This window comes from Epinephelus fuscoguttatus, linkage group LG10 (genome assembly GCF_011397635.1).
Source record: "Epinephelus fuscoguttatus linkage group LG10, E.fuscoguttatus.final_Chr_v1".
Taxonomy (NCBI): domain Eukaryota; kingdom Metazoa; phylum Chordata; class Actinopteri; order Perciformes; family Serranidae; genus Epinephelus; species Epinephelus fuscoguttatus.
Window position 1 is genome coordinate 40101568 of NC_064761.1, and position 27960 is coordinate 40129527.

At 40.5% G+C, this 27960-nt stretch overlaps 1 protein-coding gene across 4 annotated transcripts; it reads left to right on the forward strand.

Moving 5' to 3' along the window:
- The first annotated feature begins 738 nt into the window (after positions 1–738).
- Positions 739–27956, forward strand: slain2 (SLAIN motif family, member 2). Of its 4 annotated transcripts, none has more exons than XM_049587835.1 (9): positions 739–1469; positions 4543–4685; positions 12874–13041; positions 15299–15472; positions 15568–15921; positions 16034–16180; positions 21863–21901; positions 22340–22547; positions 26248–27956. In XM_049587835.1, exons 1-9 carry the CDS (start codon positions 988–990, stop codon positions 26312–26314), a joined length of 1782 nt encoding a protein of 593 aa, XP_049443792.1. In that variant the 5' UTR covers positions 739–987; the 3' UTR covers positions 26315–27956. The 4 variants fall into 4 exon arrangements, with proteins under 4 accessions (XP_049443792.1, XP_049443790.1, XP_049443791.1 ...); XM_049587833.1 differs by lacking the exon at positions 21863–21901 and adding an exon at positions 17442–17528 and having other exon boundaries at positions 740–1469; XM_049587834.1 differs by lacking the exon at positions 21863–21901 and adding an exon at positions 17445–17528 and having other exon boundaries at positions 740–1469.
- Positions 27957–27960: the final 4 nt, after the last annotated feature.

The window sequence follows — 27960 nt, forward strand, 5'->3', positions numbered from 1 at the left end:
TTAAATTAGAAGGGAGAGTGCAAATTAATAAATACACATGGTATGACAATGCCAGAATTAGCCAAATGGCTATTCTGGCATTGTCATACCTTTCATCCCTTGGCCAAGATGGTACACAAGGCTACCTAAAATACAACAAAGCAGGAAGAAAACAACACAAAATAAAGAAAAAGAAAACAAGGCATACAATTTACAAGACATCTTTGAACACATTGACAAGATAAGATATACTTTATTGAATCCCCTAGAGGGGAAATTCAAATATCACAGCAGCACAAGACAAAAACAAAAAGACATTAAATATAACAACATAAAAGGGAAAAAATATATAAGTAAATAAAAAGATAAAATAGAATAAAATTGCTACATCGAGCTGAATAAAGTGACTAAAAATCACAAGAATACAATGATTTCTTTCGCCCTTTTTGATAGTACTGATACGTTTGAGTTATTTACCATTTATGTCACCATGCCATTCGCTTTATATTTTCTTGTAGGAATGAATCAAGACACTGCGTTCCTGTGAGTTAATGACGAAATGATTAGATTAAAAATATAATCAAGTCAAGAAATAGTCGAGTTATTTTATATATTATTATTTGATTACCCAAATCCTGAATTTAATAATTTCCGTAGCAAAATAATGATCAACGCGTCTGTACCGGAGTAGTTATCCGTGCACGTGCAAATAGGTGTTGGTTACGTGCTCGCTCCCGACACTGAACGAAGTGACGTACGTTAGCCGCCGCCTGTTGGTCTTTCACAGTTGGTGACGAGTATTATGAAAATGGCCTCGACCCTGCCCGCAACCACGATTAACCGGAGAAGATGACGGTGTTGAGCTTTTTAAGTCAGTGTAACACCAAAGTGTCTTCTTTGAACACGTAGAGAACAGTGAAGTTAACAGAAACAAAGAGGCTGTCGGCGGAGAAACGACTAGAAACACCACAGACCGCCGCATATTTTTCGTAGGGCTGAGGAGCCGCTATGGAGGATATCAACTCAAATATCAACGCGGACTTGGAGGTGCGGAAGCTCCAGGACTTGGTGAAGAAACTCGAACAGCAAAATGAACAGCTTCGGAGTCGGTCGACGATGTTGTCCTCGTCCGGAGCGATGTCAGGGAACCACAGACCCCTCAGCGACGGATACGACTCGTCGTCTCTGACAGCGGGGATGGCAGCCGGTCTGGCCGGCTTCCCTGGGGTGGGGTTCGTCGGAACGGGAGGCTACGGTGGGCTGTTGGAGAATAACCGCTGTTTGAGCCCCAGACTGTCTTACGACGGAATCAGTTTCAGGAGGGCGTATGATTATGAGGGGGCATCGGCTGCCGCCTCTCTGCCGAGTATGAACTCACGTTATTCAGACATCGGGGTTTATTCAGACGAAGGGGAAACATCGATCCTAGACGAAGTGGAAATATTAGACCTCGAAGACATGGATTGTCTAAACGAAGACGAGGACAGCTGGTGAGTTGTCTTTGGGAGGTATCTTGCCTTTCCTGCCGTGTCTGTGTCTTCAGAGCTGGGTGACAGCTGCTCTACACGTTAGCCAACACGACAAACGTCTGGCATAAACATCCTCTTCATCTTCTCAGTAGTTTGCCTGAAATCTGAAGTCATCTGTGCTGAAGGAGTGTCATTGTGGATCATTGACTGAAGGGTGTTGTTTGGCAAGTCATGTGGGCGATGACAAGCCCATTCTCGGACTGTTATCATACTAGACATGCGTTGTCATACAAACAATGCCAAATCTCTACCCATTACCTCATACCTTGCGTAGAGTTTGGGCATTTTTTCCGATACTGATCAAGCAGGCCTCTGAGGCTCTCAGCTGTCTGGACCGTGAAGTCCCTGATCATCTGTTGAACCGTTTTGTTGTTAATGATGTGTGGCAGATTGGCTTGGCTTGGCATGGCAGCGGTGGCAGGAGATCAGTGTGTACAGTCAAAAAAAAAATTGAAAGTTGTTTTCCTGCCTAGCAGCCATGTGGGAGAGGTAGCCATGGTTATATTCCTCCTCTGAATTCCCTTCAGCACACCAGCTGGCACACAGCCACAAGTGCTCCGCAGCAAGTGAGACAGCAAGAGATGTGAAATAGGACTGTCATCCCATCATGGAGGAATAGATGTCAGTGTCAGAAAGCTGCTCATGAGCATTGTTTTTGTGGGGATTACAAACAATGGCTATTGATAGCGTCCCTGGATAAGGATGACATCATGTTGGTCTGCTGTTATTCAGTGATGAAAAAGAGCAGTGCGTACAACTCCAAAAAAGGTGCACAGTGCTGACAAAGACAAAAAACAGACAGAGCACCATCACTCAAAGTAGTCTTCACTTATTTAATATGGGCAAAAACTGTGCCAGTGTTCCATCTGTTTTTTCTGCTGTTATATCAGCCTACATGTTCATCCACACTCGTGTTCTTAATCCTCTCCCTATACATTGTGTTTGTAATATAACTGTGCTTTTAGGGTTAGGGGGCTTTGCATAGATACACTTTAGAAGTGTAATCCTTGAAACTCCAGAGTATGATTGGATTTGTGCTGCTGTCTGAATCTCGCCGCTCATCCCAACTCAAGGAAATCCCTTGAAGAGGCAGAGTTACACTCAGAGAAGAGTCTGTGTTACACGGCTGATGTCAGACATGGAGACTTGGTAGATGGGTTTACAGAGGGTCTAGAAATGGAGTAGTTATTTGTAAGGCATCAGCTACTGACTAGACATGAAGGTAATGATGTGCCGTCCTCAGAAGACTGTCCTTGTTCTCCATCCTGTTAGGATGGGTTTGTTTGATTGGTGTCTTCTGTTATAATGACGCTATGATAAGCAACTTCAGGGCATAGCTCCTGATGCAACTTAATGACAGTTACTAAAGTTAATACAAAGGTAGCTCATAGTTGGTTGAAAGCCAGCTCACAGCAGCTGAGAGCAATGAAAGAGGTCTGGCAGTCAGCACTTAGCAATATATCGTCTGTGTAACAGTTGTAGGTGCATTGGTTTAAAAAAAAAAGAGCAATGGCCCCTAAAAATGAGAACATGTACCTAATACAGGCAGGCAAGGAACAGTGAAACTAACCCACTGGAATGTGACATGTATGGTATAAAGAGAGTGGATATAGATGCTGCATGCGGTATGCATGTTCTTTCAGAGTTATAAGTGTTTACATTATTTGTTCCACCCATTTTTCTTATCATCAGAGCACATCAAGTCTTCCCTCAGTTGCTTGCAGCAGTGTGCCTGTGCCAGCTACTGAACCTTTTGACATCGGACTACTTTGAGACATTGCTCACTCATGCCCAAAGAGCCAGTCTCATTATGCCCTGGCTGTTTGTCTGCCCTTTGGATCAGATTGATATCTGGGATTACCCAGTAGTGCCCAGCTCTCGCCAGCTCTTGTCATAGACTCCTGTAATCCCTGAATTAGCATTTGACTGGATTTAAAACGCAGCCTGCTCCCGCAGTGCTCTGCCTATCAATAGATGCTTGTCACACCCCAGCAACTGCATGTGGACATGACACTTGTCATTGTGTCAGAGCAGTGAGTTCATGTATGGAGCAAGATGTGTGAAGTCAGAGAGCTGAGATTTACTATGTGCTGCACCAAATGTAAATGATAGTCATTGTGTTGATAAACGTTGAGAAGGTGCAGACCCAGATATCAGGCTTGTATTCCTCTGCACTAGTGCTCCTTTGCCTGTAATGTTTCTGCCTTCATCATAAAAAGCTTCCTCTATGGCTGCAACAGAGCTGACAGCTGCTGACAGATTCCTCTTCCTAGTGGAAGCCCTTCTGTTTTTTTTCTCAATGGTTAAGGACAAACACAAATTGTATCACCTCTGTAACCAACAAACAGGAAAGTAGTGGTAGATTCATTTAGTCTGTAGCCTTATTTTATACCTTTATGTCTTCCCTTCAGTATCAGGAGGGTTTGATAGTCTCAATCAATACAGCTGACTATGCACTGAACCCAATGACTTTTCCAAAGAATTTGGGCCAGGGACAGTGGTTCATTCTTAACATTTGCTGCAGCAGGAGCTGACGGTTGCATTGTCCTCATTGCTATTGGAGACCCCAGAGACCGACCACATTTTTTTTGCTAAGTTAACACATGCAACATGTTAACTGTAAGAGTGAGGATATACTGACAAGCCTAAAAGGTATCTGCAGGTCACCTCTATGTAGATTTCAAATATTGACATAGAAATAGATTTCAAATATTGAAGTATGAAATTGATCTGAATAAAAGTAAATAGTGATTTTTAGAGTCAGCAAGCATAGTCACAAAAAAGCTTTCTGTCTGTCCACCTTATCTGTCAATTACATTGCGGAATTCTGTGATTACTTGTTATCCCCCCGATCTCATTTCCTCTGAGAGCTGCTGGGTCACATCACATATGAGCCGAGATAGGTGTGAGCTGTCCTAGTCGGTCACTGTTAAAGAGAGATGACAGTTTATATTTCTGTAACGATTGCTTGTTTTGCGTTTGTGAACGTGCAATATAACAGTGTCAATTGTGTATGCTGTCCACATTTTTCCAGGCTGTACGAGGCAAAAGTGAACAGTCCCCTGCAAAAAGCCTTGAGTCCTATTGTGTGGTGCCGCAAAGCCCTTGACAACCCCAGTCCTGAGATGGAATCAGCCAAGCGCTCACTCATCCACAGACTGGACCTCACCATGTCAGGTAAACAACGGCAGTGGACATGAAACATGTAGTCTTAACTTAGCAGCTGTAGTAGAAACAGTAACAACTTCAGAGATACACTTAATTTATCCCTCTCTTTGGAAGGTAGAGGTGAGCTACAAAACAGCACTGGTGGAGTTCTTTGTGTTGGTTGCTCTGTTGAAAGTCCTCCTGCGTCAGTCTCTTGCTGTCAGTTTCCATTTTTCTCATCGCATAACATTAGTGATTAGAGCCCTTCATGTGAATCATAAAAGCAATTAAAGTTCACTTTGAATCTACTTGTAGTCAGGTAAAAGACTACAAGTATAATGAAAGAGCAGTGATTTTTCCATAGCTGCTCCAAGCTGTTTGTTATTGAACACTGTCAGAATTTGAACTCAAATGGTGACATAATTTGCTGGGACAGTTGTAAATTATTCTTGTATATCAGGCAAATGCAGAGTCAGACCTACACCAAGGCCAAACGTCCAGCCTTCTGTGATGTGCAAAACTGCAAGCACAACCAATAACTCTGGTTAAGGTAATTGCAGACAGTTCACATGTGTAATAAAGGGTATAATTAGTTGCATGATTTATGTGTATTCATGTTTCCATAGCCACAACTTAATTTGAGAAAAAAGCGTTGTTGACATTGTGGTGGTGTTACTCTTGCACCGGTTCTCCCGTGATACCAGTGTCCCCAAGTGCTCCATAACAACTGCTGTCTGTGTGAAGTTTTGCAACTTCAGGCTGCCTGAGAGGATTACTGGTATGCATCAATGTGCACTGTGATATGGAGTCATTTTATTTCTATATTTGTTTTGTTACTGTTGAACTTTGCCATCATCTACTGGATTTTAAAGGTCCAGTGTGTAGGATTTAGGGACATCTGTTGGCAGAAATAGTATATAATATTCAAAATGATGTTTTAATTACTTTATAATCACATCAAAATAAGAATCATTTTGTTTTCGTTAACTTAATATGAGCTGTTTTTTATCGAAATACAGAGCAGGTCCTCCCCCAAGAGTCCACCATGTTGTTCTACAGAAGCTCAGAATGCAGTTACGCTCGAGATAGGGCTGCTCACATTTTTGTGTTTTAGCATTCTCGCATCAGCCACCGTAGTTCCCCAACATGCTTAGCATACGGAAGAAGTTTCAGTTCTGCAACCTCATCACTAGATGCAACAAATCATACACACTACACCTTAAAGACGTATGGCATTTATTCCATTCAGGCAAAATGCCAAATCTCATAGTGTTAACAACAGTGAAAAACAATTCCTGTATCCAGCTTGTGAGTTGGATCCACTCCAACATTTAATGGGTTCTACCTTGGCTCATGCTACACACTTCAAACAAGTTACGTGAAAATCTGGTCAGTTGTTTTTCTGTAATCCTGCTGAAAATCAGTCAAACAAACCAAACCAAAGCTATAACCTCCTTGGTGGGGGTAATAATTATTGATCCAAAAAGGTAGAGGTTGTACACAAATACAGAAATGTCCCTTCCTGCTGGCTGATAACCAGGGGCCGTAAATGCTGTGATGATTCTTCTTATTGTAATAAATTATATAAGAGCTTTAATTTATGGCAGTGAGCCTCTGTAATGATCTTACTATTTCCTTTTATTGATTTTTATAGCACAAGAAAACACAATAAATTACTCCATGTTTACCCATTTATTTCTACAACTACTATTATAACTGCTACACACAAACAGAGCATAGAGGGATGTATCATCCATCATAAATGTTCCATTGTGAAGATTAGCTTCCCTTATTCTAAAGGGAAGAGGAACAGCACTCGTGTACCTGTATGGTCAATCGCTGAATGGTGGAGGCTAGGGCTGCCACTAACGATTATTTTCATTGTCGACTAATCTGTTGATTATTTCTTCGATTAGTCGACTAATTGTTTCATTGAAAAATGTGTTAAAATGTTGAAAAATGTCGGTCTGTCTCGCCCAAACCCCAAAATTACTTCATCTAATGTCTTGTTTCGTACTCACGCCAAAGGGTTTTAGTTCACTGTCAAGGGAGAGTGTGTAAAGCTGCCAATATCTGAACGTAAGAAACTGCAGTAAGAGTATTTTGGGGTACTTTTATAGTACTTTCCTATGAAAAATGACTCAAACCGATTAGTCGACTACTAAAATAGTCACCGATTATTTTAATAGTCGATAAGTCGACTAATCGTGGCAGCTCTAGTGGAGGCTTCAGCATTATGACTTGGCAGACACAGAGAGAGATTGACTTGGAGATTTATCACCACTTGTGGTTATAAGTTACTGAAAGCTGAGCGGGTTTGTGAGAATATATGTGTGCATGTTTTGGGAGTCTCTTCTTCCTGAGATATAGGCTTGAATGTGCAGCAAATGATTGACAGACACAAAGCTATGCACATCATCAGGCTTTTGGAGTGTTTGTAGTGTAAAGGGGAATTATTCTTTTGTTACTCCTTTGCAGCAGTGCTTGTGAAAAATGATGTTTAATTTATATTTCACCACTGGGTCTGCAAAATATTTATAATTTTGTCCCATATGATCTCACCTAGGTTCCTAGGGCATGTACAGTATTTATTTATTTATATTTACATCTGTCAAAGTCTTTCCTTTTTCCAGTGCATACTTTCTCCTCAAAAATTGACGGTATATAGAGATGGTGGAACTAACAATCTTAAAATGGTCTGTGTTGAAGGATCTTATAGCACCAGAATGCAGTTAAACTAGTGCTATAACTGAAAGACATCAACTCTCTGATAGTTTGATCAGTGTCTGAGTGACATCTGGACCCCTCAGTGTTTAGTTGGAGCTGTGTGTAGTGCTGCTGTTCAGGTTTAAAATATAAATGTCACTGGAGTTTTAATTAAGTTTCATTGTCCTTTACACTGAGATTTTAACATTGTATACAGTATAAAACACACATAACAAAACAGTGATTTCATCTTTAATATGTTACCCAGGTCTACTTTATGTTTGGGCCTCTCTGATTGGTCTGTGTCTGTTTTCTGAGCCTTTGACTGCCACTAATTATAGGTAGTCCCTAACTGAGGAGGACAGCAGGCCTCAAATCCTCGCAGCTAAACTGAGCAGGGGTCATTTCCATTTTGACAGCGGTATGCCCATGTGACAGTTGGATCGTGTTGAGCAATAGGCTGCTGAAGGTTGCCCACTGGAGTAGTTGTGATCTTCTCTGTTCTATTATGCAAGAGCTTGAATGGCACCTGGACACACAATGACCTCCTCATTCAAGGACACTAAGGTATATTTATAATGGCTGATAAATTGATTGACTGTGGCCCTTTTGTGGATCCAAATTGCACAGCTTTTTTCAAAGATCAGTTATGTTTACTGGGTGTCTGATTAGGGATAAAGCTGAGAAAAGAGGAAAAAAGCTGTTTTGGGCTAATTGATGATCAATCTCGTTAAAAAAGGAATCAGTAATGCAACTTTCATCAAAACACAGAAATAATAATTTCTTTCTCCTTTCCCTCTGTTAGGACTACTATGAGCTTTTTCTGTGCTTTTAGGTAAGGCTTATTTCTGAGGCACAACATAATAAAAATAAGGCTTCAGAACCTTTGTGTAAATAAAGCCTTAGATGACCCTTAGTGAACAAAGCATGCTATCTGTCTTGCAGCTGACCAACTATAGATAACTAGACACTTGAGTGGGATTTAGGGTCGTGTGCTTATTTGTGGTGATCTCACCACTGTAGGTGTGGTAGGAGGATAACGTCATCCTCCATGGTCCTGAAAATATCCCTCCTGTCACTGATACCAACCACCCCACTCCCTTCACTTCTATCCTCAGTTGGCACTGATGTTGTCACCACTTCCACAAAGGCTTGCTAAAAGACACCAGCAACACATATTTTCTGTGGAGTTTTGTGATTCAATGGACATGTCAATTAAATCAGATAAATGTCAAGAAGGTAAAGATTTTTGAAAGAAAGAAAAAAGTCTGCACATAAAGCAGATCTTAAGCAGCACAGTCTGAGAGCATTTGTGTCTGTGAGTGAAAGAGACTCACCACAGACACACCCTCATGGCTCCCGGCTACTCTCCTTCACACCCAGTCTCTAACAGGAGCATGGAAACCCTGTTGCCATGGAGTTGGTTGAGTTTGTGTCAAAGGAATTACAAAGAAAAAAAGAAACATCTCAGCCTCACTTGTGGAAGATTGGAGTCAAAGTGATGACTTCCTTGTACCTGAAAACGTTTGTTTCAATCTAACCAGCTCAATCAGCAAGTATACACACTACAGTGCATCCACATATTTTAAACACGTTAGTTTAAGTGTGTCAGTAGTGACCAAGCCTTTTGTCTCTGTGCACACCCTGTTTAAATCATATCCCCAGATGACGTGCCTCAGTTATATAACTAAGAGCAGGGAGGAGATGACTTTGAGTTGCACTAGTTAGACAGCACTACTTTACTCATGTCATCCCGGTAAGAAGTCAGAACACATGTTGCCTAAGCTGAACAATTAAACCGTTTTTTTTTCCCATTCTGCTGCTTTGACAGCTGTCCTGCACTGTTGATCCAGTGCTCATGCAAGACCAGAGAGGTCCCAGCCACAGTTACATAGCTGACCTGCTCTTCTCCGACTCATAAAAGCTTTGACCTCATACTGTACATTTAGTTCACCGCCTTCTTGCGTGTCTCTGCCAGTTTGAACCTTTTTCTGCTGTATGGTATTCATCTCTCTTATTTACAAAAGCTTCTCTGTTTGCTCTTTTCTTGTGATATTCTTGAAGCTCCCTGCAGCTGTTTTAAGCCTAATGTCTTCTCTTTTTTATAACAAGTAGACCTCAATGCCAAGTGTTGTCTTCCATTTCGTCTTCACCATTTAAGCCCTCCAGACCTTCATTTTATATTGTTGTGTACTGGCTTCCTTTAGGGGTTTTTTTTCTTGGCCCGTGGAAACTGCTCTGAATTTTCCGCAGTTGAAATGCCAAGACGGAAAGTCCTCTAATACAATTTCATATCACAGTAAATCGAAACTGTCACAGCAGTTCTTCTCTCTTCTTCTGACTTCTTGTTTTAGGACATGAGAATTTGAGGACAGTCTATTTTGGTTGGTCCCTGGGCTGTGGATCCCTTCAGACTGATCTGTGTCTTTTTCTCGTTACAATGTGCTGCTCAAGTTGTTGTGATAGGGCACGTTGTCATCTAATGACCTCCAAAGTCTGAGCCAGTTTAGACTGTTTAATGTCAAGGGAAATATTTTCTTAATCATAGCAAGTGTGACTCCTTTACCTCCATAGTGCACAGACACAAGGGATGATTCATGTTTGTAAGCACTCACAGGCATGTCGTTGTTTGTTTGTTTGAGAGCACACAGTGAAGCTTGACAGGCACAGTTTAATCATGACTCTTGATATTGGGGGTTAGTTTCACCAGGTGGACTGTATTAATCCGTTGACCTCACTTTCTCAAATGGAAAACATTGGGTATCTTTTTTTTTTAAGTGCATAGCATACAGACCTACATGTTGCAGTGTTGTTGACATTCCTCAGCAGCTGATCCGTGTGGATGGCAGCAGAGTGGACATGATGGTATTTCCTAAATAATGCAGCAGGACAGAGTGCAGAGCAGGAGGAGAGGGAGAAAGTGGAAGGAGCGATTGGAAAGAGGAGGCAGCTGATCTTAAAAGGCTTCCCCTTCAGTCACCACCCAGCTGTGTAAACACATCCAGTCAGAGAAAGAAAGAAACAGAGGGATGGATAAACAAGTGAACTCAGAGAGCTTGTTTAGACCTAGTCTTAACATGCGTCTCTGTGATCGGAACACAAGTGGACAGCCGAGACACGTCGCTGTTCACACCTCTGCTTATTTTGCGTCTCCAGCTGACCACTTGTGTTCAGATTTTGTTACTGCCCCGTGCTCAGTTATTATGTCCACACTTTTGCTGGCTGCTCTGTAGCATGCTTGCTAGTCATGTCAGTATAGCTGGAGATATTACTGTCTGCAGAATTCAAGACCTCTTTTTTTTTGAGTTATAAAGCTTTTAGCGCACCAAAACAACCACCAAGTCCTGTTTTGATAACGTAGTCCTTGTTTGGGACACATCAGGATGTATAAGTGGTTTTTGGTTTTTTTTTTTAGATATTTTTTTGGGGCATTTTTAGCCTTTAATGGATAGGACAGGCAAGTGTGAAAGGGGGAGAGAGAGAGGGAGTGACATGCAGCAAGGGGCCACAGGCTGGAGTCGCTGCGGCAACAGCCTTGTACATGGGGCGCCTGCTCTACCACTAAGCCACTGACGCCCCGGGATGTATAAGTGTTGACACTACAAAAGATATGTAGTCAAATGCATCCCACACCACCTCAGTCAGTGGTTAAAGTGATCGGATCACAATGAGTCTTGGTGGTTGTTTAGATATGTATGTAGCGCTGTCCCCTTGTAATCGGATCACCCTAAAATGTGTGTTAATAGTTAGTCTAAACAGGCTCAGAGACATCAACCATTCAAACCACCAACCTATCCCAGTGCACAGCAGCCTGTGCAGAGTCTGATCTCATGACTGAGACCAGGGACTCTGTAGACTGGAGCCTTTGACTGCTGCTTCGTTGGATTTCACAGAGAATCGCATTGTTCTTTGTGCGTCTTTATTGAATGCCATGCATTGTTAAGTGTGTCTCCCCGCCTGATGATGTAGGAACTCTCTATCAGGCCCATACTCAGCATACGGTTGAAGAGACTCGACCAGACTGCCAGCACACTGTAGAGCTTTCATAAAGGTGCCGGCTATGAGCAGACACTGCTGGCGTTGTAAATACTGGAATGGGCAACAGCCTTTGTCTGGGTGTTTTATGGGTCACAGTGTATAGATGTAGTATGTTAACACACTGGGCACATGAAACAGTGGCGGTTAAGTTTTCAGAACTTGGTTCCTCCCCAAAAACGAAGCATCTTGACCTCTACATTTCACCCATCTGCTACCACTGACATTTTGTAGGCTGGTATTTTCCAGGGGCCAAATGCATAAAACTCTGTGCTGACTCACAGCTAAAACTGTGTGTACGCACAAAGGCATTCTTTTTATCAGATTTATAAAGTCATGTATAAGCCTGATTCTGTTTTATAAATCTTGATCGTTGTGGCGATGGGCACATGTTTACAAGCGTCATTTCCACACCCACTGTTCGCCATAATAGAAATGCCCTTAAACATACATTTGCATATTGATACTTGTGCACTTCCAACATTTATTAGACCTGTCAATGAGAAATAAAAGAGAGTGCAATGTAGGCGCAGCAGTGGCAGTTTGTTCGTACCACTAATTCACATTTCTGCAGAGCATCATCATGGTAAAATCTCAATCATCAGGATCATCAATGATTCATTCAGAATGCTCATGTTGAAACTGGCTTTAAAGTACTTCACAGGAAAACATTAAACAATCACTAACAGGGAGATGAATGTAAATAGAAATAATGATGAAATTCATCTCTCATAATTAATTTGAAATTAACTTTATATTTGTGCCTTTGATTGACATTTGACAGAGTGCAGTGTAGCCTGCAAAAATAACACAATCAGTGAAATTTGCAAACAGCCTAAAAACAATGTTATTTGTCTCTCAGTTAATATTAATGTCCTTATTACTCACAGCTGTCTCAGCTAAAACTATGCATAGACTTGGTCTAAAGAATGCGTGAAGTGCACACATTCTCACGACACATTCCTCCTTTATAAATACCAGTTTATGTGCGGGAAAAGGCGTACACATGGTTTTTGTGCATACACATCATTGATGCATCAGATGTTCATAAAGAATCACTATTTTGGGGGACAGCCATACGTTTTTATCTTTTGCTGATAGTTTCAACTCACTGTTATCGGAACAAAATTGCACTAATCTGTGATAAAGTAGAGGTATAGCAGCATGAACAAAGAAATTATGTGACATTTCAGACATATATGCAATGATTCAGCATTGCTGCAACGGAATAAATAGACAAGTACTGATCAAATTAAGAGGTTACAATGTATTGCTTGATTTTGGTGTGTTCACCACTAACATTTCTTTGTCAAGTCAGCCAACAATGACTTGGTTTATCTTAGTAATCTTCTAAATTTCTTTGTGCAAAGTTTTGGTTGTGGATCTTCAGACTACATAACATTATTTTGTCTGCTCTAATACAGAGTAATGTCAAAGAGTGAGCATTTACTGACTGATGTTTTGGTTCTGTTTGCAGCCAACAAGCGCAGGAGCCTGTATGGAAGCCCCTACAACCAGCAGGGCTATGGAAGCCCATATAGCACAAACGCAGCCAACAGCCCGTACAGCAGTGGCTTCAACTCCCCCTCCTCAACCCCCAGCAGAGTGCCCATTGTCAGACAGCAACTAATGCCCGGGAATGCAGGTATGTGTCTCTTTGCAGTTCACTAAGGCCCCGTTTTCCCTGCTGACAATGCCAGGCGCTCCTCCGCAAACGCCCAGCTGGAAGCCCTTGAGAGCACTTTGGTTGCATCTGGTTGCTTTGATACAGAAAATCTGCGGAAGTAAACTTGTCAGTACAAGGTAGAGTACTTGTTTTGGATGAGGGTAAGGCTGAAGCACGCAGGGAGAAAGGACATACAGTACAGGCCAAAAGTTTGGACACACCTTCTCATTCAATGCGTTTTCTTTATTTTCATGACTATTTACATTGTAGATTCTCACTGAAGGCATCAACATTATGAATGAACACATGTGGAGTTATGTACTTAACAAAAAAGGTGAAATAACTGAAAACATGTTTTATATTCTAGTTTCTTCAAAATAGCCACCCTTTGCTCTGATTACTGCTTTGCACACTCTTGGCATTCTCTCCATGAGCTTCAAGAGGTAGTCACCTGAAATGGTTTCCACTTCACAGGTGTGCCTTATCAGGGTTAATTAGTGGAATTTCTTGCTTTATCAATGGGGTTGGGACCATCAGTTGTGTTGTGCAGAAGTCAGGTTAATGCACAGCTGACAGCCCTATTGGACAACTGTTAAAATTCATATTATGGCAAGAACCAATCAGCTAACTAAAGAAAAACGAGTGGCCATCATTACTTTAAGAAATGAAGGTCAGTCAGTCCGGAAAATTGCAAAAACTTGAAATGTGTCCCCAGGTGGAGTCGCAAAAACCATCAAGCGCTACAACGAAACTGGCACACATGAGGATCGACCCAGGAAAGGAAGACCAAGAGTCACCTCTGCTTCTGAGAATAAGTTCATCCGAGTCACCAGCCTCAGAAATCGCAAGTTAACAGCAGCTCAGATCAGAGAGCAGATGAATGCCACACAGAGTTCTAGCAGCAGACCCATCTCTAGAACAACTGTTAAGAGGAGACTGCGCGAATCAGGCCTTCATGGTCAAATAGCTGCTAGGAAACCACTGCTAAGGAGAGGCAACAAGCAGAAGAGATTTGTTTGGGCCAAGAAACACAAGGAATGGACATTAGACCAGTGGAAATCTGTGCTTTGGTCTGATGAGTCCAAATTTGAGATCTTTGGTTCCAACCGCCGTGTCTTTGTGAGACGCAGAAAAGGTGAACGGATGGATTCCACATGCCTGGTTCCCACTGTGAAGCATGGAGGAGGAGGTGTGATGGTGTGGGGGTGTTTTGCTGGTAACACTGTTGGGGATTTATTCAAAATTGAAGGCACACTGAACCAGCATGGCTACCACAGCGTCCTGCAGCGACATGCCATCCCATCCGGTTTGCGTTTAGTTGGACGATCATTTATTTTTCAACAGGACAATGACCCCAAACACACCTCCAGGCTGTGTAAGGGCTATTTGACCAAGAAGGAGAGTGATGGAGTGCTGCGGCAGATGACCTGGCCTCCACAGTCACCGGACCTGAACCCAATCGAGATGGTTTGGGATGAGCTGGACCGCAGAGTGAAGGCAAAGGGGCCAACAAGTGCTAAACACCTCTGGGAACTCCTTCAAGACTGTTGGAAAACCATTTCAGGTGACTACCTCTTGAAGCTCATGGAGAGAATGCCAAGAGTGTGCAAAGCAGTAATCAGAGCAAAGGGTGGCTATTTTGAAGAAACTAGAATATAAAACATGTTTTCAGTTATTTCACCTTTTTTTGTTAAGTACATAACTCCACATGTGTTCATTCATAGTTTTGATGCCTTCAGTGAGAATCTACAATGTAAATAGTCATGAAAATAAAGAAAACGCATTGAATTAGAAGGTGTGTCCAAACTTTTGGCCTGTACTGTATATAAACAGTATTTTAACAGATTTTCCTCTGTTGTTGTTATTCAGCACTTGTGCATGTAAGATGCGACGGTTATCTTCATGGTATGTGTCCCTCCTCCACTGTGACTGAACGTATGAAGTGACTGTGACGAGCGCAGTGTTTTTATCCACAGTTTAACATTTTTCAATTCTCAGCGCTCAGGAAAAAAACCCCAACCAGCAGCATTCAGAGCAGAATTCACACCCTGCATCTCGTCATGCTGGTAGTGTTTGTAGCGCAGCGTAAATATGTGGCATTCCTGTCACAAAGAATTTAAAAAATATACTGGCCCCAGGGAAAAAATCTCTTTGGTAGACTTGGCCCCTAACAATTACAGAATATCTGTTGTTGGATATGTGTCACTAAAGTGTTCCCAAATGGTTTTCTTGCCAGCACACCAGCGAAACGCAACAGCAGAGAGGAATCCTCCGGCTGTGAGCCCGCAGTCATCAGTGGACAGTGAACTGAGCACCTCAGAAATGGATGAGGACTCAGTGGGCTCCTCAAATACCTACAAACTCAATGATGTCACTGATGTCCAGATACTGGCACGCATGCAGGAAGAGAGTATGTACCTGCACCACTGTCATCTCCAGTAGTTTTCTGTGACCATACCACTTTGTTTATAGGGTGTTGTAACTGAGTGTATGCGTGTTTGTCAGGTTTGAGACAAGATTACGCTGCAACAGCATCCAGGCGGAGCTCAGGTTCGTCCTGCCACTCATTGCGGCGCAGCACCTTCAGTGACCAGGAGCTGGATGCACACAGTTTGGAGGATGAAGAAGAGGCGGTGCACCCGGCCTTCCACCTGCCCTCCAACCGCTTCAGCCCCTCCCCTCGACACTCTCCCCGCGCCTCACCCAGGAATTCTCCCCGCTCTCGCTCCCCTGCCCGCTCTATCGAATACAGCCACAGCCGCGGCTCGCCTCAGCCCATCATTAGCCGCCTGCAGCAGCCTCGCCACTCGCTGCAGGGCCACGGGCACGACTTGCAGACCAATGTGGTGAAGAATGAAGGTAAACAGAGCCAGCAGAGGTTCAGGAAGAGCTGGACATAAGCTGTTCAATGTGTGATTCAGGAAATTATTATTTTGCCTGATCTAACTCTCTACTATTGTTGCTGTTGTAGAAAAGCTGCGTCGTAGTCTTCCCAACCTCACACGCTCCTCAGCAGCGACAGCCCAGGTCCCAGAGCCCGTCAAGAACAGCCGCAGCTGTGAGTCCAACCTGCAAGTGCCAAACGGTGGCTCTCCTCGACACCAGAACCAGTCTGCTAGTGAGTATTGTGACAGACACATACAAAAACCTGTCATATTTGTATTTGAATCCGTTTTACTGCAAAACACAGAAACCCTTCAAAGTTGTAAATGAATCTTTAGATTTCAGTAGCTTCCAGACTCAGATTGTCACATTCATTGTTATCACTGTGTTGTCAGCTGACATTATATTAATATTTGTTTTGCTCTCCAAGTACACTGAACACTCAGAAACACGACAGGCTGTGTAATCTCTTGTTAGTCATTGTGCGAGTGGGAATTCTGTTAATCCTTCTGGCTGCACCTACACTACAAGGACTGTGCTGCTTTGTAGTGCCATGGCTTTGGCGTTTGGGGATCCTCTTTGTCTTTGATCATTTTCAGTTGTAATATCTTTTATTCATACGCCTCCTTCCTCTTATCACCCTGGCATAACTTTCACTTCAAAGAAACGCACTCATCCCTCAGAATTAGAGCATGGCGCCAGCAACACTGAGAATCTAGAGCGACTCTTGGTATCAGCGACACTATCATTGTTTTACATTTGTGTCCAAGGGTTTTATGTTCTTTGAGAGTTTGAGAATCCCACCTCTTCGGATTAAGACTATCCATTTGATGTAATCCTGTAATGGGAGATAAAGATAATGGTGTTGTCCTTAATCCAGAAACGGTAATCCTTCTCTTCCTAGGGACAGAGAGGACAGGGGTCAAAGAGCAGGTTTCAGCTGGTTAAACGTGTAGCGACTGCCTTTATCCTGTCCTAACCAGCCTCCTGAGGGGCAGGGTGTTCGTGTGGCTTGAGCTTTTGGACTTTTCATACGTTAAAGCTGATACTTGAAATTTACGGCGGAATCTTTCTAAATTTTTTGTTTGTATACTTCATCCAAAACAGATGTAATTCTTCAGCTGACAGGTTTAATATCCTAATGATGAGTTTTTTTATCTGAGCTTTGGCTGCACTGGGCATGTGAGACACTTCCATCTCTGCCTCTTTCACTGACTTCTTCACTGTAAAGCATGTGTAACCAAAACCAGCCTCAATTTCTCTGTTTGTGCTGAGACTGGTTGATTGGCTGTTAAACCTGACCATGGCACTGGCACTTTGCTCTGTCTGCTGCCTGTGGATGTTTGGCTGTAGAGCCCCCTAGTGGCCTCAAGTTGCACCGCAGGCTTCCACAGCCTTCATTGCCTCAACGGCACCCTTTTTATTTCTCCAGTAATGCTGTGATACTCAGGCAGAGTGAAGTCTGACTCCCATGCTGAAATTTCCCTTTTTTCCAGCAGCAGCTCAACTCCCGAGATACTCGACCCCTTCTCGCTCCTCCCCGAAACCTAAACAGCACCTCCAAAGTCCTACTGCCCTGAGAGGTAACGGCCTGTTCGTAAATCAGCTGGAGGCTGTGAGATTGATCTCACTCACAGTCATTTGCACAGTTTATGACATATTAAAGTTTCCTGTGTACTTAAGGCATAGACTACTGATGCACATAGAGTGTATATGGTGAAATGGCTATGTTCTATGGAGCTGTAATGGATTTGAAGAAGATGCGTTAATGCACTAGTTGCCAGCTTTGAGACTGTGAGGTAAATCTGTGTGCAGGTTTAGCCTCTGTTTTTGTTGCTTTCTTTGTGAGGAAAAAAGAAAGAAGTGGAGCAGGGTGGTTGTTGGCAGAGTTGAGCTTGAGTTTCTAACTCCTACGAGTATGCCATCATACTAAAAGGAGTTAACGTTCACAGTTTAAAGGAGCAGTGTGTAGGATTTAGCGGTATCTAGTGGTGAGGATTGCAGAATGCAACCAAACGTGAACTTCTGGTTAGGATTCCCTCAGTGTTCATTGTTCAGGAGGTTTTTACTTGGAGCCAAATTATCCACAGAGGTGTCCTTCTCTCCAAGACAATCAGACCAGGTTACTGAAAGCAGCAAAAACACTGAATAAAACAGTTTCACATTACAAATCAGTGTTTCTCCAACGCTGTTCGGCTCGTTGCAGATAGTCCACTCGCTCAGCACCTACTCATGTGTGCTCTCCTTTTTTCTCTGACAACTTCAGATCCAGACTTTCAGGAGGTTTTTAATCGGGAACCAAACTATCCACAGAGGTCTCCTCCTCTCCAAAGCAAACAGACTGTTATTATAAACATGTGAAAACACCGGATGAGGCAGTTTCATGTTGAAAATCAGTGTTTTTCCGATGCAGTTTGTGTTATCGTGGATAGGCCAACGTGAAAACCTTAATGGCCCTATCTAGAGCCAGTGTTTGGTTTGTCTGTTCTGGGCCTCTGCAAAAAAAAAAAAGGTGGTACAGCATGGCGACTTAATAAATGGCTCAATCTAAGGTGACAAAAACATGATGATACTTATTTCAGGTGATTATACACTAAAGAAAACATACTTATTATTTTATATTCTTTCTCTGCCAACAGAGTCCCCTAAATCCTACACACTGGACCTTTAAAGGTCAAAGCTAATTCACGAGGATTGTGTTGACATGTTGCTGTAAAAATCTAAAACCGTTCATATCGGCTCAGAGTGTCAAAACAGTGATTCTGTGCTGTTGCTGGTCCATGGTTGACAGTCACATTACTTAAATAGAAAAGTGCCATTCATGTGTTTGTGCCTTGAGCTTAACTTCAGTTACACCAAGATCATTTTCCTTCCTGCTTTCCTTGCATCATTAGCAAATAGCTTACATTGAGACATTCATGTTGTCTTCATTACATATCTGTGTACATGAAGTGCAAAAAACTCATGAAGTGAAAAAGTTTGTCAACCTTATAAACTGCTTTTCATTGTTAGTCATCTGGACAGCAGTGTCATGCAGTGATATGTGGTGCTTATTTGCCAGACGAGAAAATTAAATCAGATAATCCTTTATTATTCCAAAAGTGAGGAAACTTACACTGTTACAGCAGAAAAGGGGTAAAAAAAAAATACAGTAAAAAAAAGCAACATATAATAAAAAGTTGGTAACTTTAAAAACCAACATTTTCCTATAAACAATCTGTATTAAGAGGCAAATAAATTGGTTGTCTGTGACAGTCCTAGCAGTCTGGTCTGACGAAGAGCACACAGCTCGAAACGTACGTCACGGTGCAATAAATTATATTTTTTTCTGCAAAGAGTCCTGCAGTGTTGCGAGTCATTTACCATTTTTTCATCTACGACTATCAACTCAGCACCTGCCCTCCCACGGTGAGATGTGCGTGCCTTTGGTTTGATTTTTAGTCCTAGCAGTGACAATGACAGAATTTATTACTGAAGAGTGACCACATTATACATAATATTCTGTACTAGCAGAATATATTAAATATTTCATCCCCAAATTAGATGTCTCTAATTTGAAAACCTTCTGAAAAGTGATCAACATAAATATTTTGTCATGTTTATATATTTTTGCTGTATCACATTTTTATTTAAAATGTTTATATTTTGTACAGCTGCCAGTTTATTAGGTACACCTAGCTACAACTAATGCAGTCTAAGCAGTCCTACACTAAATTCTACCTTAATTAAGACTCTAACGTTCAGGTTTTGTTGAAAGTGTTTTGTATTAATTGAACTGTATCATCATTTAAGGGGGCTGCAGTTTCTGGTGATGTTGAACTGTATTGAGTAGGGCTGGGCAATACATTGATATTATATTGAAATAGTGATGTGAGACTAGATATCATCTTAAATTTTGGATATCCTAAGTGTTGTCTTCTGCTGGTTTTAAAGGCTTCAGTAATGTAATTTTTTGCACTTACCTGACTATTCTAGCTGTTTATTTGCCTTTACGCACTTAGTCATTATATCCACTTTACTGGTGATTGTATATCAAAAATCTCATTGTGTAGGTATTAAGTGAAAGCGTCAATAGTTAACCCAACAATATATAAATCGATATTTGATTTAATTAATTAATTTTTAAAATTTTTATATACTTTGTTTAATCCCCCTGAGGGGAAATTACATTTTTTTCACTCTGTTGTCATTAACACACAGGTCCATATACACACACATGCACAAACAGGACCTATACATGCACAAAGTGGAGAGATGTCAGAGTGAGGGGGCTGCCATGGACAGGTGCCGCGAGCAGTCGGGGGAGCCTTGCTCAAGGGCACCTCAGCAGTGCCCAGAAGGTGAACTGGCACCTCTCCAGCCACCAGTTGACGCTCCATATTTGGTCCGGACGGGGACTTGAACAGGCGACCCTCCGGTTCCCAACCCAAGTCCCTATGGACTGAGCTACTACTGGTCAAAACTATTGTGATATTTGATTTTGTCCATATCACCCAGCCTTAGCTGACATGTCTCTATTATTTTGTCCACCCCATTTATATCAGTGAGGGTAGCCTTAATAATAGACACACTCCTCTCAGTGGCAGAAATTAGCAAGGGCCACGGGCCATTTCGCCCGCAATTTAGCCAAGAATACCCCCAAAAGCCATGTTCCAGGGGACGAAATTGCCCCCAAGTTTTCGAAACAACTATATGTATTTATATTTTTAACAGTATTACACTCTGACATTAAAGTATCATTTTATTTTCATTAAATTAATTTACCGTCACGTCTACAACTCATTTTCCAGACATAATCAACGAGACTGCACTGATTACGTGAGAGTAATCTGACAGAGAAGGGGAGGGGGCTTTTCTGTACCATAAGTATAAATTAACCATTTCTTGGGTGATCTGTGTCTACACAATGACAAATTAATGAAAAATTAAGGTAGAATGAATGTTGAATTTTAAATTAACTTACTTCCGGGATTGCATCTGAGGAATTTATAGTAATTTGGCCTTTTTAACAGTAAAAGTAACTGTAATGTGGTGAAACATTAGTACTGCTATCAGTAGATTAATGGTTAAATCATCACATTTAAACTGGTTGAATTATAGGAAATCTGAGTGATATTTTGCAGCCATAACTTTATGTAACCCATTATTTATTTTATTTATTGTGGTTTCTACTGAAAAGTGAAGATCTTAGTTGGTTTTGCTTTTCATGTGCTTATTGTTAGAACATAATTACAATTTTTTTGATGGCCCCCAAACATTATGAAAATGCCCCCATTTTGTAGACCGTGGGGGCCAAAATTGCCCCCAAAATATTTTGTTAATTTCGTACCCTGACTCCTCTGTATATATAGCTCAACAGCCTTACAAACTACAGCCTCCAAAATGATTATAAAGTTGAATCAGCGCCTCTTAAAAACAGGTTGAACAAAACTGGAACATTATAACCTTCATTAACTCGTGAGTTACTGCAGGCCTGGTCATGCCAGGTATTAGACTGTATCACTTTTATCCAGGTGTACCTAATAAACTTGCAACTGAGCATATACTTATATATTAGAATATGAGTTTTGAAATGGTGCCTGATGCCAGGTATCCTTAATATATTGTGTAATTTAGCATCACATCTACTTCAGTAGACTCATCGAAGTGTTACTGACTCACCAAAGGCTACGTTACACGTGCACAAACAGAGTGTCCCTCAGCACACTCCATCACTATGCACTGCTACACCTGTGGGGCTCTTCACACTTCACAGGTTAGGAGTAGGATTGTTGCTCATATTGGTCAGGGGTCCATGTCACGTCACAGTTTAAGAGAACAAACAGGCAGTGAGAGACACCACATTGAAACCCATCCTCAGCACCTTCCTCCCAGCTCTGAATTAAGGCCTGTCTCTGTTGTCTTCGTCTTTGTCTAGTCCCACTCTCCTGTTGCTTTGGAGAAGAAGGTGATTTCAGTGAGTATTCACTGAGGGTTTCCACCTTTTTTGAATATTGTGATTGTGGTTCCACGCCGTGGTTGTATTGATGTCGTGCTATATTATGTGCTTCTGGTTTTCACTAGTGCAGTATGTGTGTGTCACCTCATTCTGTCAACACATCAATAAGATGAGTAGATTAGCTTTTATGTTCTTTTTTAATAGAGTTTATTTTGTAGTCTAAACTCGCATTATAACAGGTTTGACTTCATTTGTGATGGATGTGGTTGAGAAAGATCTACATATGTTTGATAGATATTTTTTGTTATACTGAATGTGAATCGTATCTATCTCACACCATTGTGATCATTACTTCATTGTTAAACTACTGACAGACTGAAACCTATGAAAGCATATAAAGACTGTATAACATAATCCAGTTCTATCTGACTATACTTCTGCTCTGCCTGTCCTCAGTCCCCTCTCCCAGTAAGCTGCGAACTCCAGCCACCCCCTCCCCACTGGCTTTGAGGCAACCAGTAAAGGCTACGTCTAACCCCGGTTCTGCCACCTCCACCCCCACACGCTCCCTGGCTCCTCCTCGTAGTGGCCTGCCCCGTCCCAGTGCTTCTGCAGGAGGGGGGATCCCTCTGCCTCGCAGCAAATTGGCCCAACCTGTGCGCAGGTATGTACGCTACAGACGAAACAACTTGACACCATCTTGCATTTCTTACACAAATATTTCAGACATGGACTCAATGTAATGGTAGAGAAACATAAATTCAGGAAGGACACTTTGTTTTTCTCACATAACTCTGGTTAATGATGAATACAAAAACAAAGAAAATTCTTAATCAACTGAAATCATAGGGTCTGTTTTTAGCAACAGCAAAACTATATCGAACAAACTCTCACACAGCTCAGTCTCACTTGTCACACATCCAGTCATATGTTCAGTAATTTCCAAACAGACAGCCCTTTCCTTGGAGAACTGAACTCCTATAGTTAAACTTATCTATGTTCTCCTCAGAGCTGGACTCCACTGACGATAACAGTGATTTTTACCTTGCCAAAACTTGAATGCCATACGATACTACGACTTTTTTTTAATGAGATAGTATACTGTATTTTTTAATGATTTTTTTAATGACAAAGTAAACTATAACTTTTTAATGACTTTTATGACGTACTATACTGGCTTTTTTTAATGACATTTTTAATGACATATTATACTGATAATTTAATGACTTGTTTGAAGACATTATGACTTTTCAGTGAAATTTTCATCATCATATTATACCATGACTTTTTAATAACATACTATACGATGACTTTTCAAAGACTTTTTTTTTTATGACATACTATGCTTTGACTTTGTTAAATGACATTTTAAATGACATACCAGTGACTTTTTAATGATTTTTTTTTAATGAAGCACTATACTGACTTTTTTATACTATGAGTTTTTAAATTAAATTCTTAACGACATACTATACTATGACGCTGTTATTGAAATTTTTGATGACACACTATACTATCATTGTTTAATGACTTTTTGTTATAATATACTATGACTTTTTTTAAATAATTTTTTTAATGACAAACTATACTATGACTTATGAAAGACTTTTTTATGACATACGATACTGTGACTTTTTAAATGAAATTTTAAATGACATAGCTATGACTTTTTAATGACTTTCTATGAAATACTAGATTATGACTTTTTTAATTATTTTTTTAATAACACACTATACTATGACTTTTTTAATGAAAATCTTGATGACATGCTATACTATGACTTTTTATTGACGTTTTTATAACATACTATACTATGAATATTTTAATTAAAAAAAATACAACATAGTATACTATGACTTGTTTTGAATGGAAATTTTGATGACATACTGTACTATGACTTAATGACATTTTTCATGACATACCATAATAGAACTTTTTGATGAATTTTCTGAAGACCAACTTGGATGACTTTTTTATGACATACGATACTATGACTTTTAAATGAATTACATACTAAACTGACTTTTCTTTAATACAATTTTTAATGACATACTATAACTTTTTAATGACTTTTTTATGACATACTCTACTACGACTTTTTAATGATTTGTTAAAGCTATAGTGCGTAACTTCTGTCGCCTCCCAGCGGATAATGCGTTATTACAACTAACAAGCCGGCGGCACTTCCATGTACACAGAGTAACACTCGCCACACACCATGTACACAGAGTAACACTCGCCACACACCGTGTACACAGAGTAACACTCATCACACACCATGTACACAGAGTAACACTTGCCTGTCGCCACACACTGTGTAAACAGAGTAACACTCGCTTCACACCGTGTACACAACGCTACACACCGTGGCGAACACCAGGCTGCTAACATTACATTACGTTCATAGCACCATTTCCAAGAAAATAATGAAGTACTAGGTCCAGTACATGTAACAGCAACACATACTACTCATAATATAATTATAAACCAAGTCACTTACTTATCCAACAGCAGCAAGGCAACATCCGTGTCTGCCCTCAGCCCAGTTTCTTCCTTCAGGGCTCTCCACCGAGGAAAAGTGACGCCAATACAAATCCTTGTTTGCCTTCTCCGTCGGTCACTTTCCTTCTTTGCTAACAGACCTTCAGCTGAACGTCCAGGCTTTTTCTTTGTGGTAGGATCCACTTCTGAACCGTGTCTCGGCCGCTTCTCCACCATGTTGCTTTCTCTTTCTACCTGCACTCTACCTCTTGCTGTGACACTCTCCGCTCTTCCTCCCCCTCCCTTCTTGTTGTGAGGAAGCATTTTCTGTGCGCCAGCGTGGGAATGTCGCCGGTCGACACGCAAACTAAAAATGATATATATTGAAAAATACCGCGAGATGTTAGAGGAGCCGATCGGCTTAATCAGCATTGTGTCATCTCCTCTAGTAGTGGCTTGGGTGAAACGGACATTTACGGACCTGTAGAAGTTACGCGCTATAGCTTTAAATCACATACTAGCCTGACTTTTAAATTACTTTGCATGACATACTATACTGTGACTTTTAATGAATTATTTCATGACATGTACTAAGACTTTTTAAAATGAAATTTGTAATGACATACTATAGTATGACTTTTTTAATAAAAATTTTAACATACTATACTGCGACTTATTTTTTATTATTTTATGACTTCTAACTATGACTTTTAAAATGATTTTTTCATGACTTACTAGACTATGACATTTATATGAAAGTTTTGTATGACATGCTATTCTATGACAAATGGTTTTTTTTGTTTTTTTTATGATATATCTTAACACAAGGTGGAGCAGTGTGGTTGTGTTGTGGCAGAGCTGAGTTTGAGATAACTCCCACAGGTATGCCACCAAACTGAAAGGCCATTCATGTAGCTGACTTTGGTGTTTTAAAAGATTAGTTCGGATTCACCAAAGTCACACAATAACACAAACAATCTACAGATCAAGGCAGTGGTAGAGCAGCAGCTGCTGTAAAGTAAAATTACTTTTTTGTCAATGGAGTCTGGCTTCAAAGAGAGAATACACAAGTTTCACTTTTAATTCAGTTCCCTATGGAAAAGGACTGTCTGTATGGCAAATACTGCATATATATATACACACACAACAGGATAAATGAGACTTGGATTATACTGCACAACTTTTGTTTGAGTTTGTTAACACATGTTTTGATGTAGTTTTGCTGTTGTTAAATGTGGATCCCTATAAATTCATAATTCATTTACTGGAGATATGCAACAAAAAAGTCTTTCTCACAAATTCTGCATATCAGGGGGTGAGTATTGATGACGATAATGGTCATTTGGGAGGTTAAATATTTCCTTAAATAAATAAATAAATATAGAATTGGGATAAATTAATATTGTTGTTTTTTGTTTTTTTTTTAAATGTGTTACTCTTCTATAAGGAGTTTAGCGTTTAGTGTTTATGTTTGAGAGTCTTAATATATTCTATAAATTCACATGAAATCCAGTGAAATTGTGAGCAACTTTTGTTATTTTGCATTTACATGTGTAAAATTTACTGTATAGAATCAACAAGTTCACAATGCATTTTTTGATATTACTATTAGTTTAACACAATGTATATAATCTTTCATTTGAGTAGAATAAATCCATGAATGTATACAATGGTCAAGCAAAAGTGTCAAAGATTCTGGTTAACCATTTTCAAAAATTATATTTGTTTTTAAATATGTAAGAATTTGAAGAAACAATTATTAGTTATACGGTGTAAAATATTAGTGTATACATCTTGCACTAAATGGATAATTAGTCCATATTGCTGTAGACAAAATTTAACCAACATATTCCCCTGAATATGCCCTTTTCTCATCTCCTCAGATCTCTTCCTGTTCCTCGGACATATGGCAGCGGTGCAGGTGACAACTGGAGAGAAGGTTGTTACTGAATTGGGCCAGCAGGGGGCTCTCCAGTCAAACTATCAACACAAGGAGGCAGACATTACAATATGGCACTTTATCTACCTAGATACATTTTTCAGTGAAGAAAGAAAGAGAGAGACTATGTCCCAAAATATATACAATCCAGAATTTAAAAAAGGAGAGGACAGTGTCCACATCGCATCAAAGAGGACCTCCCATCGTGTTCCTCTGTGGGGTCTGGCTCTGGAGGCGTCAGGCATGTAGTGCAGACAGACAGCCCGGAAAATGCCAAAGAAACCAGCCCGACTCCAGCTCAGCCAGCAGAGGACACATCACCTGCCTTGGTTTGACTGCAATCATCTGTCAGACAGTCTGTATCACTTCATTACCCAGCTTTCCTCCCACTCCTCTTCCTTGTTCCTTTTTCCACCTCCCTCAGGTTGAAATGTTTCCACGCATTTCTCTCTTTATGCTCTGTGTTTAACAGATGTTGGTGAGCGATCTCTATGATGATGCTGTGCAGGTGAAATGTCCCGTAATGTTAGAGAGTTGTTGATGTCTTGCAACAGTGAAAGCACCTCTGTGTGGGTATGACGTTTAAGAATCTTCTCCTCTTGTAAAATCAGCCAGAATGTATGCACAAGTTTGTTTTGGAAATTATTTATTCAAATTATTTAAAGAAAAACATATGTCCAAACATCCATATCAGTATTTTCTTTTAAGATTACAATTGTTAAAAATGTACATTTTTAAACCTCAACTGCAAGCTAAGTCTCCAAAGCCTTTTATTGTTTTCCAAGTGTCAAATCAGAGCTTGTGAGAAACCCGGGTGATTGATAACACCTTGGCCAAAGCCTCAGTTCTGACTTGTACCACATTTTGCCAAGATTATACTTTTCCATTGAAGTGCTAAGATTGGTCAGTTTAAGAACAGCTTGACATCAGGTCTGAGTTATATCAGAAACAAAGAAACCTGAACTCAATAACATATTATGTCCCCGATCACCCACTCAGCCAGTTAAATCGAGAAAACTTTGATGTGGTCCATTAAATTCCCTCAACAGATTTCTGTCTGTGTATATCATTCATGCCATGAAAAGAATATGGAACAATGTCTTGAGAACAAGTTGAATAAGTTTTCCTGGCTTTTACCTCTTGTGCTAATAAAACAAATCGAAAGGTGTGCCAGTGTTAGGGAAGCTGTTCTGGTAAATGGTGTGGTGGGTGTTATGAAACTAGTGCCTATAATTTAAAGTTTCACTTGAGTTTGAACATCGTGTTTTGTTTGTTTGTTTATCATTTTGTGCCAATTTCTGGTTTTGCCAATATTATTTGCAATTTTGCATCTCTGCTTGATTGATTTGCTTGCCTGTTTGTTTTGGTTTTTTTTGTAATTAAAATCAATACATTTATAATTGCTTTAAAAATGTTTAAAATGCGCCTTCATATTTATAACTAATTACTCATTCTGTAAATGAAACTATTTATTAAAGAGAGGTGCCTCTGTCAAAGCTCAGATTCAGTGGGAAGCTTGAACGAATGTTGCAAAAAGACATAGCACACCTTTTGTGTGAAAGTTTTTGTTATTGAACTTTTTTTTTATATCCACAAACATGACATTCAGTTTCCCTGTGTAAAGTCACATTTCAAATAAAAGCTGAAAAGTCATTTT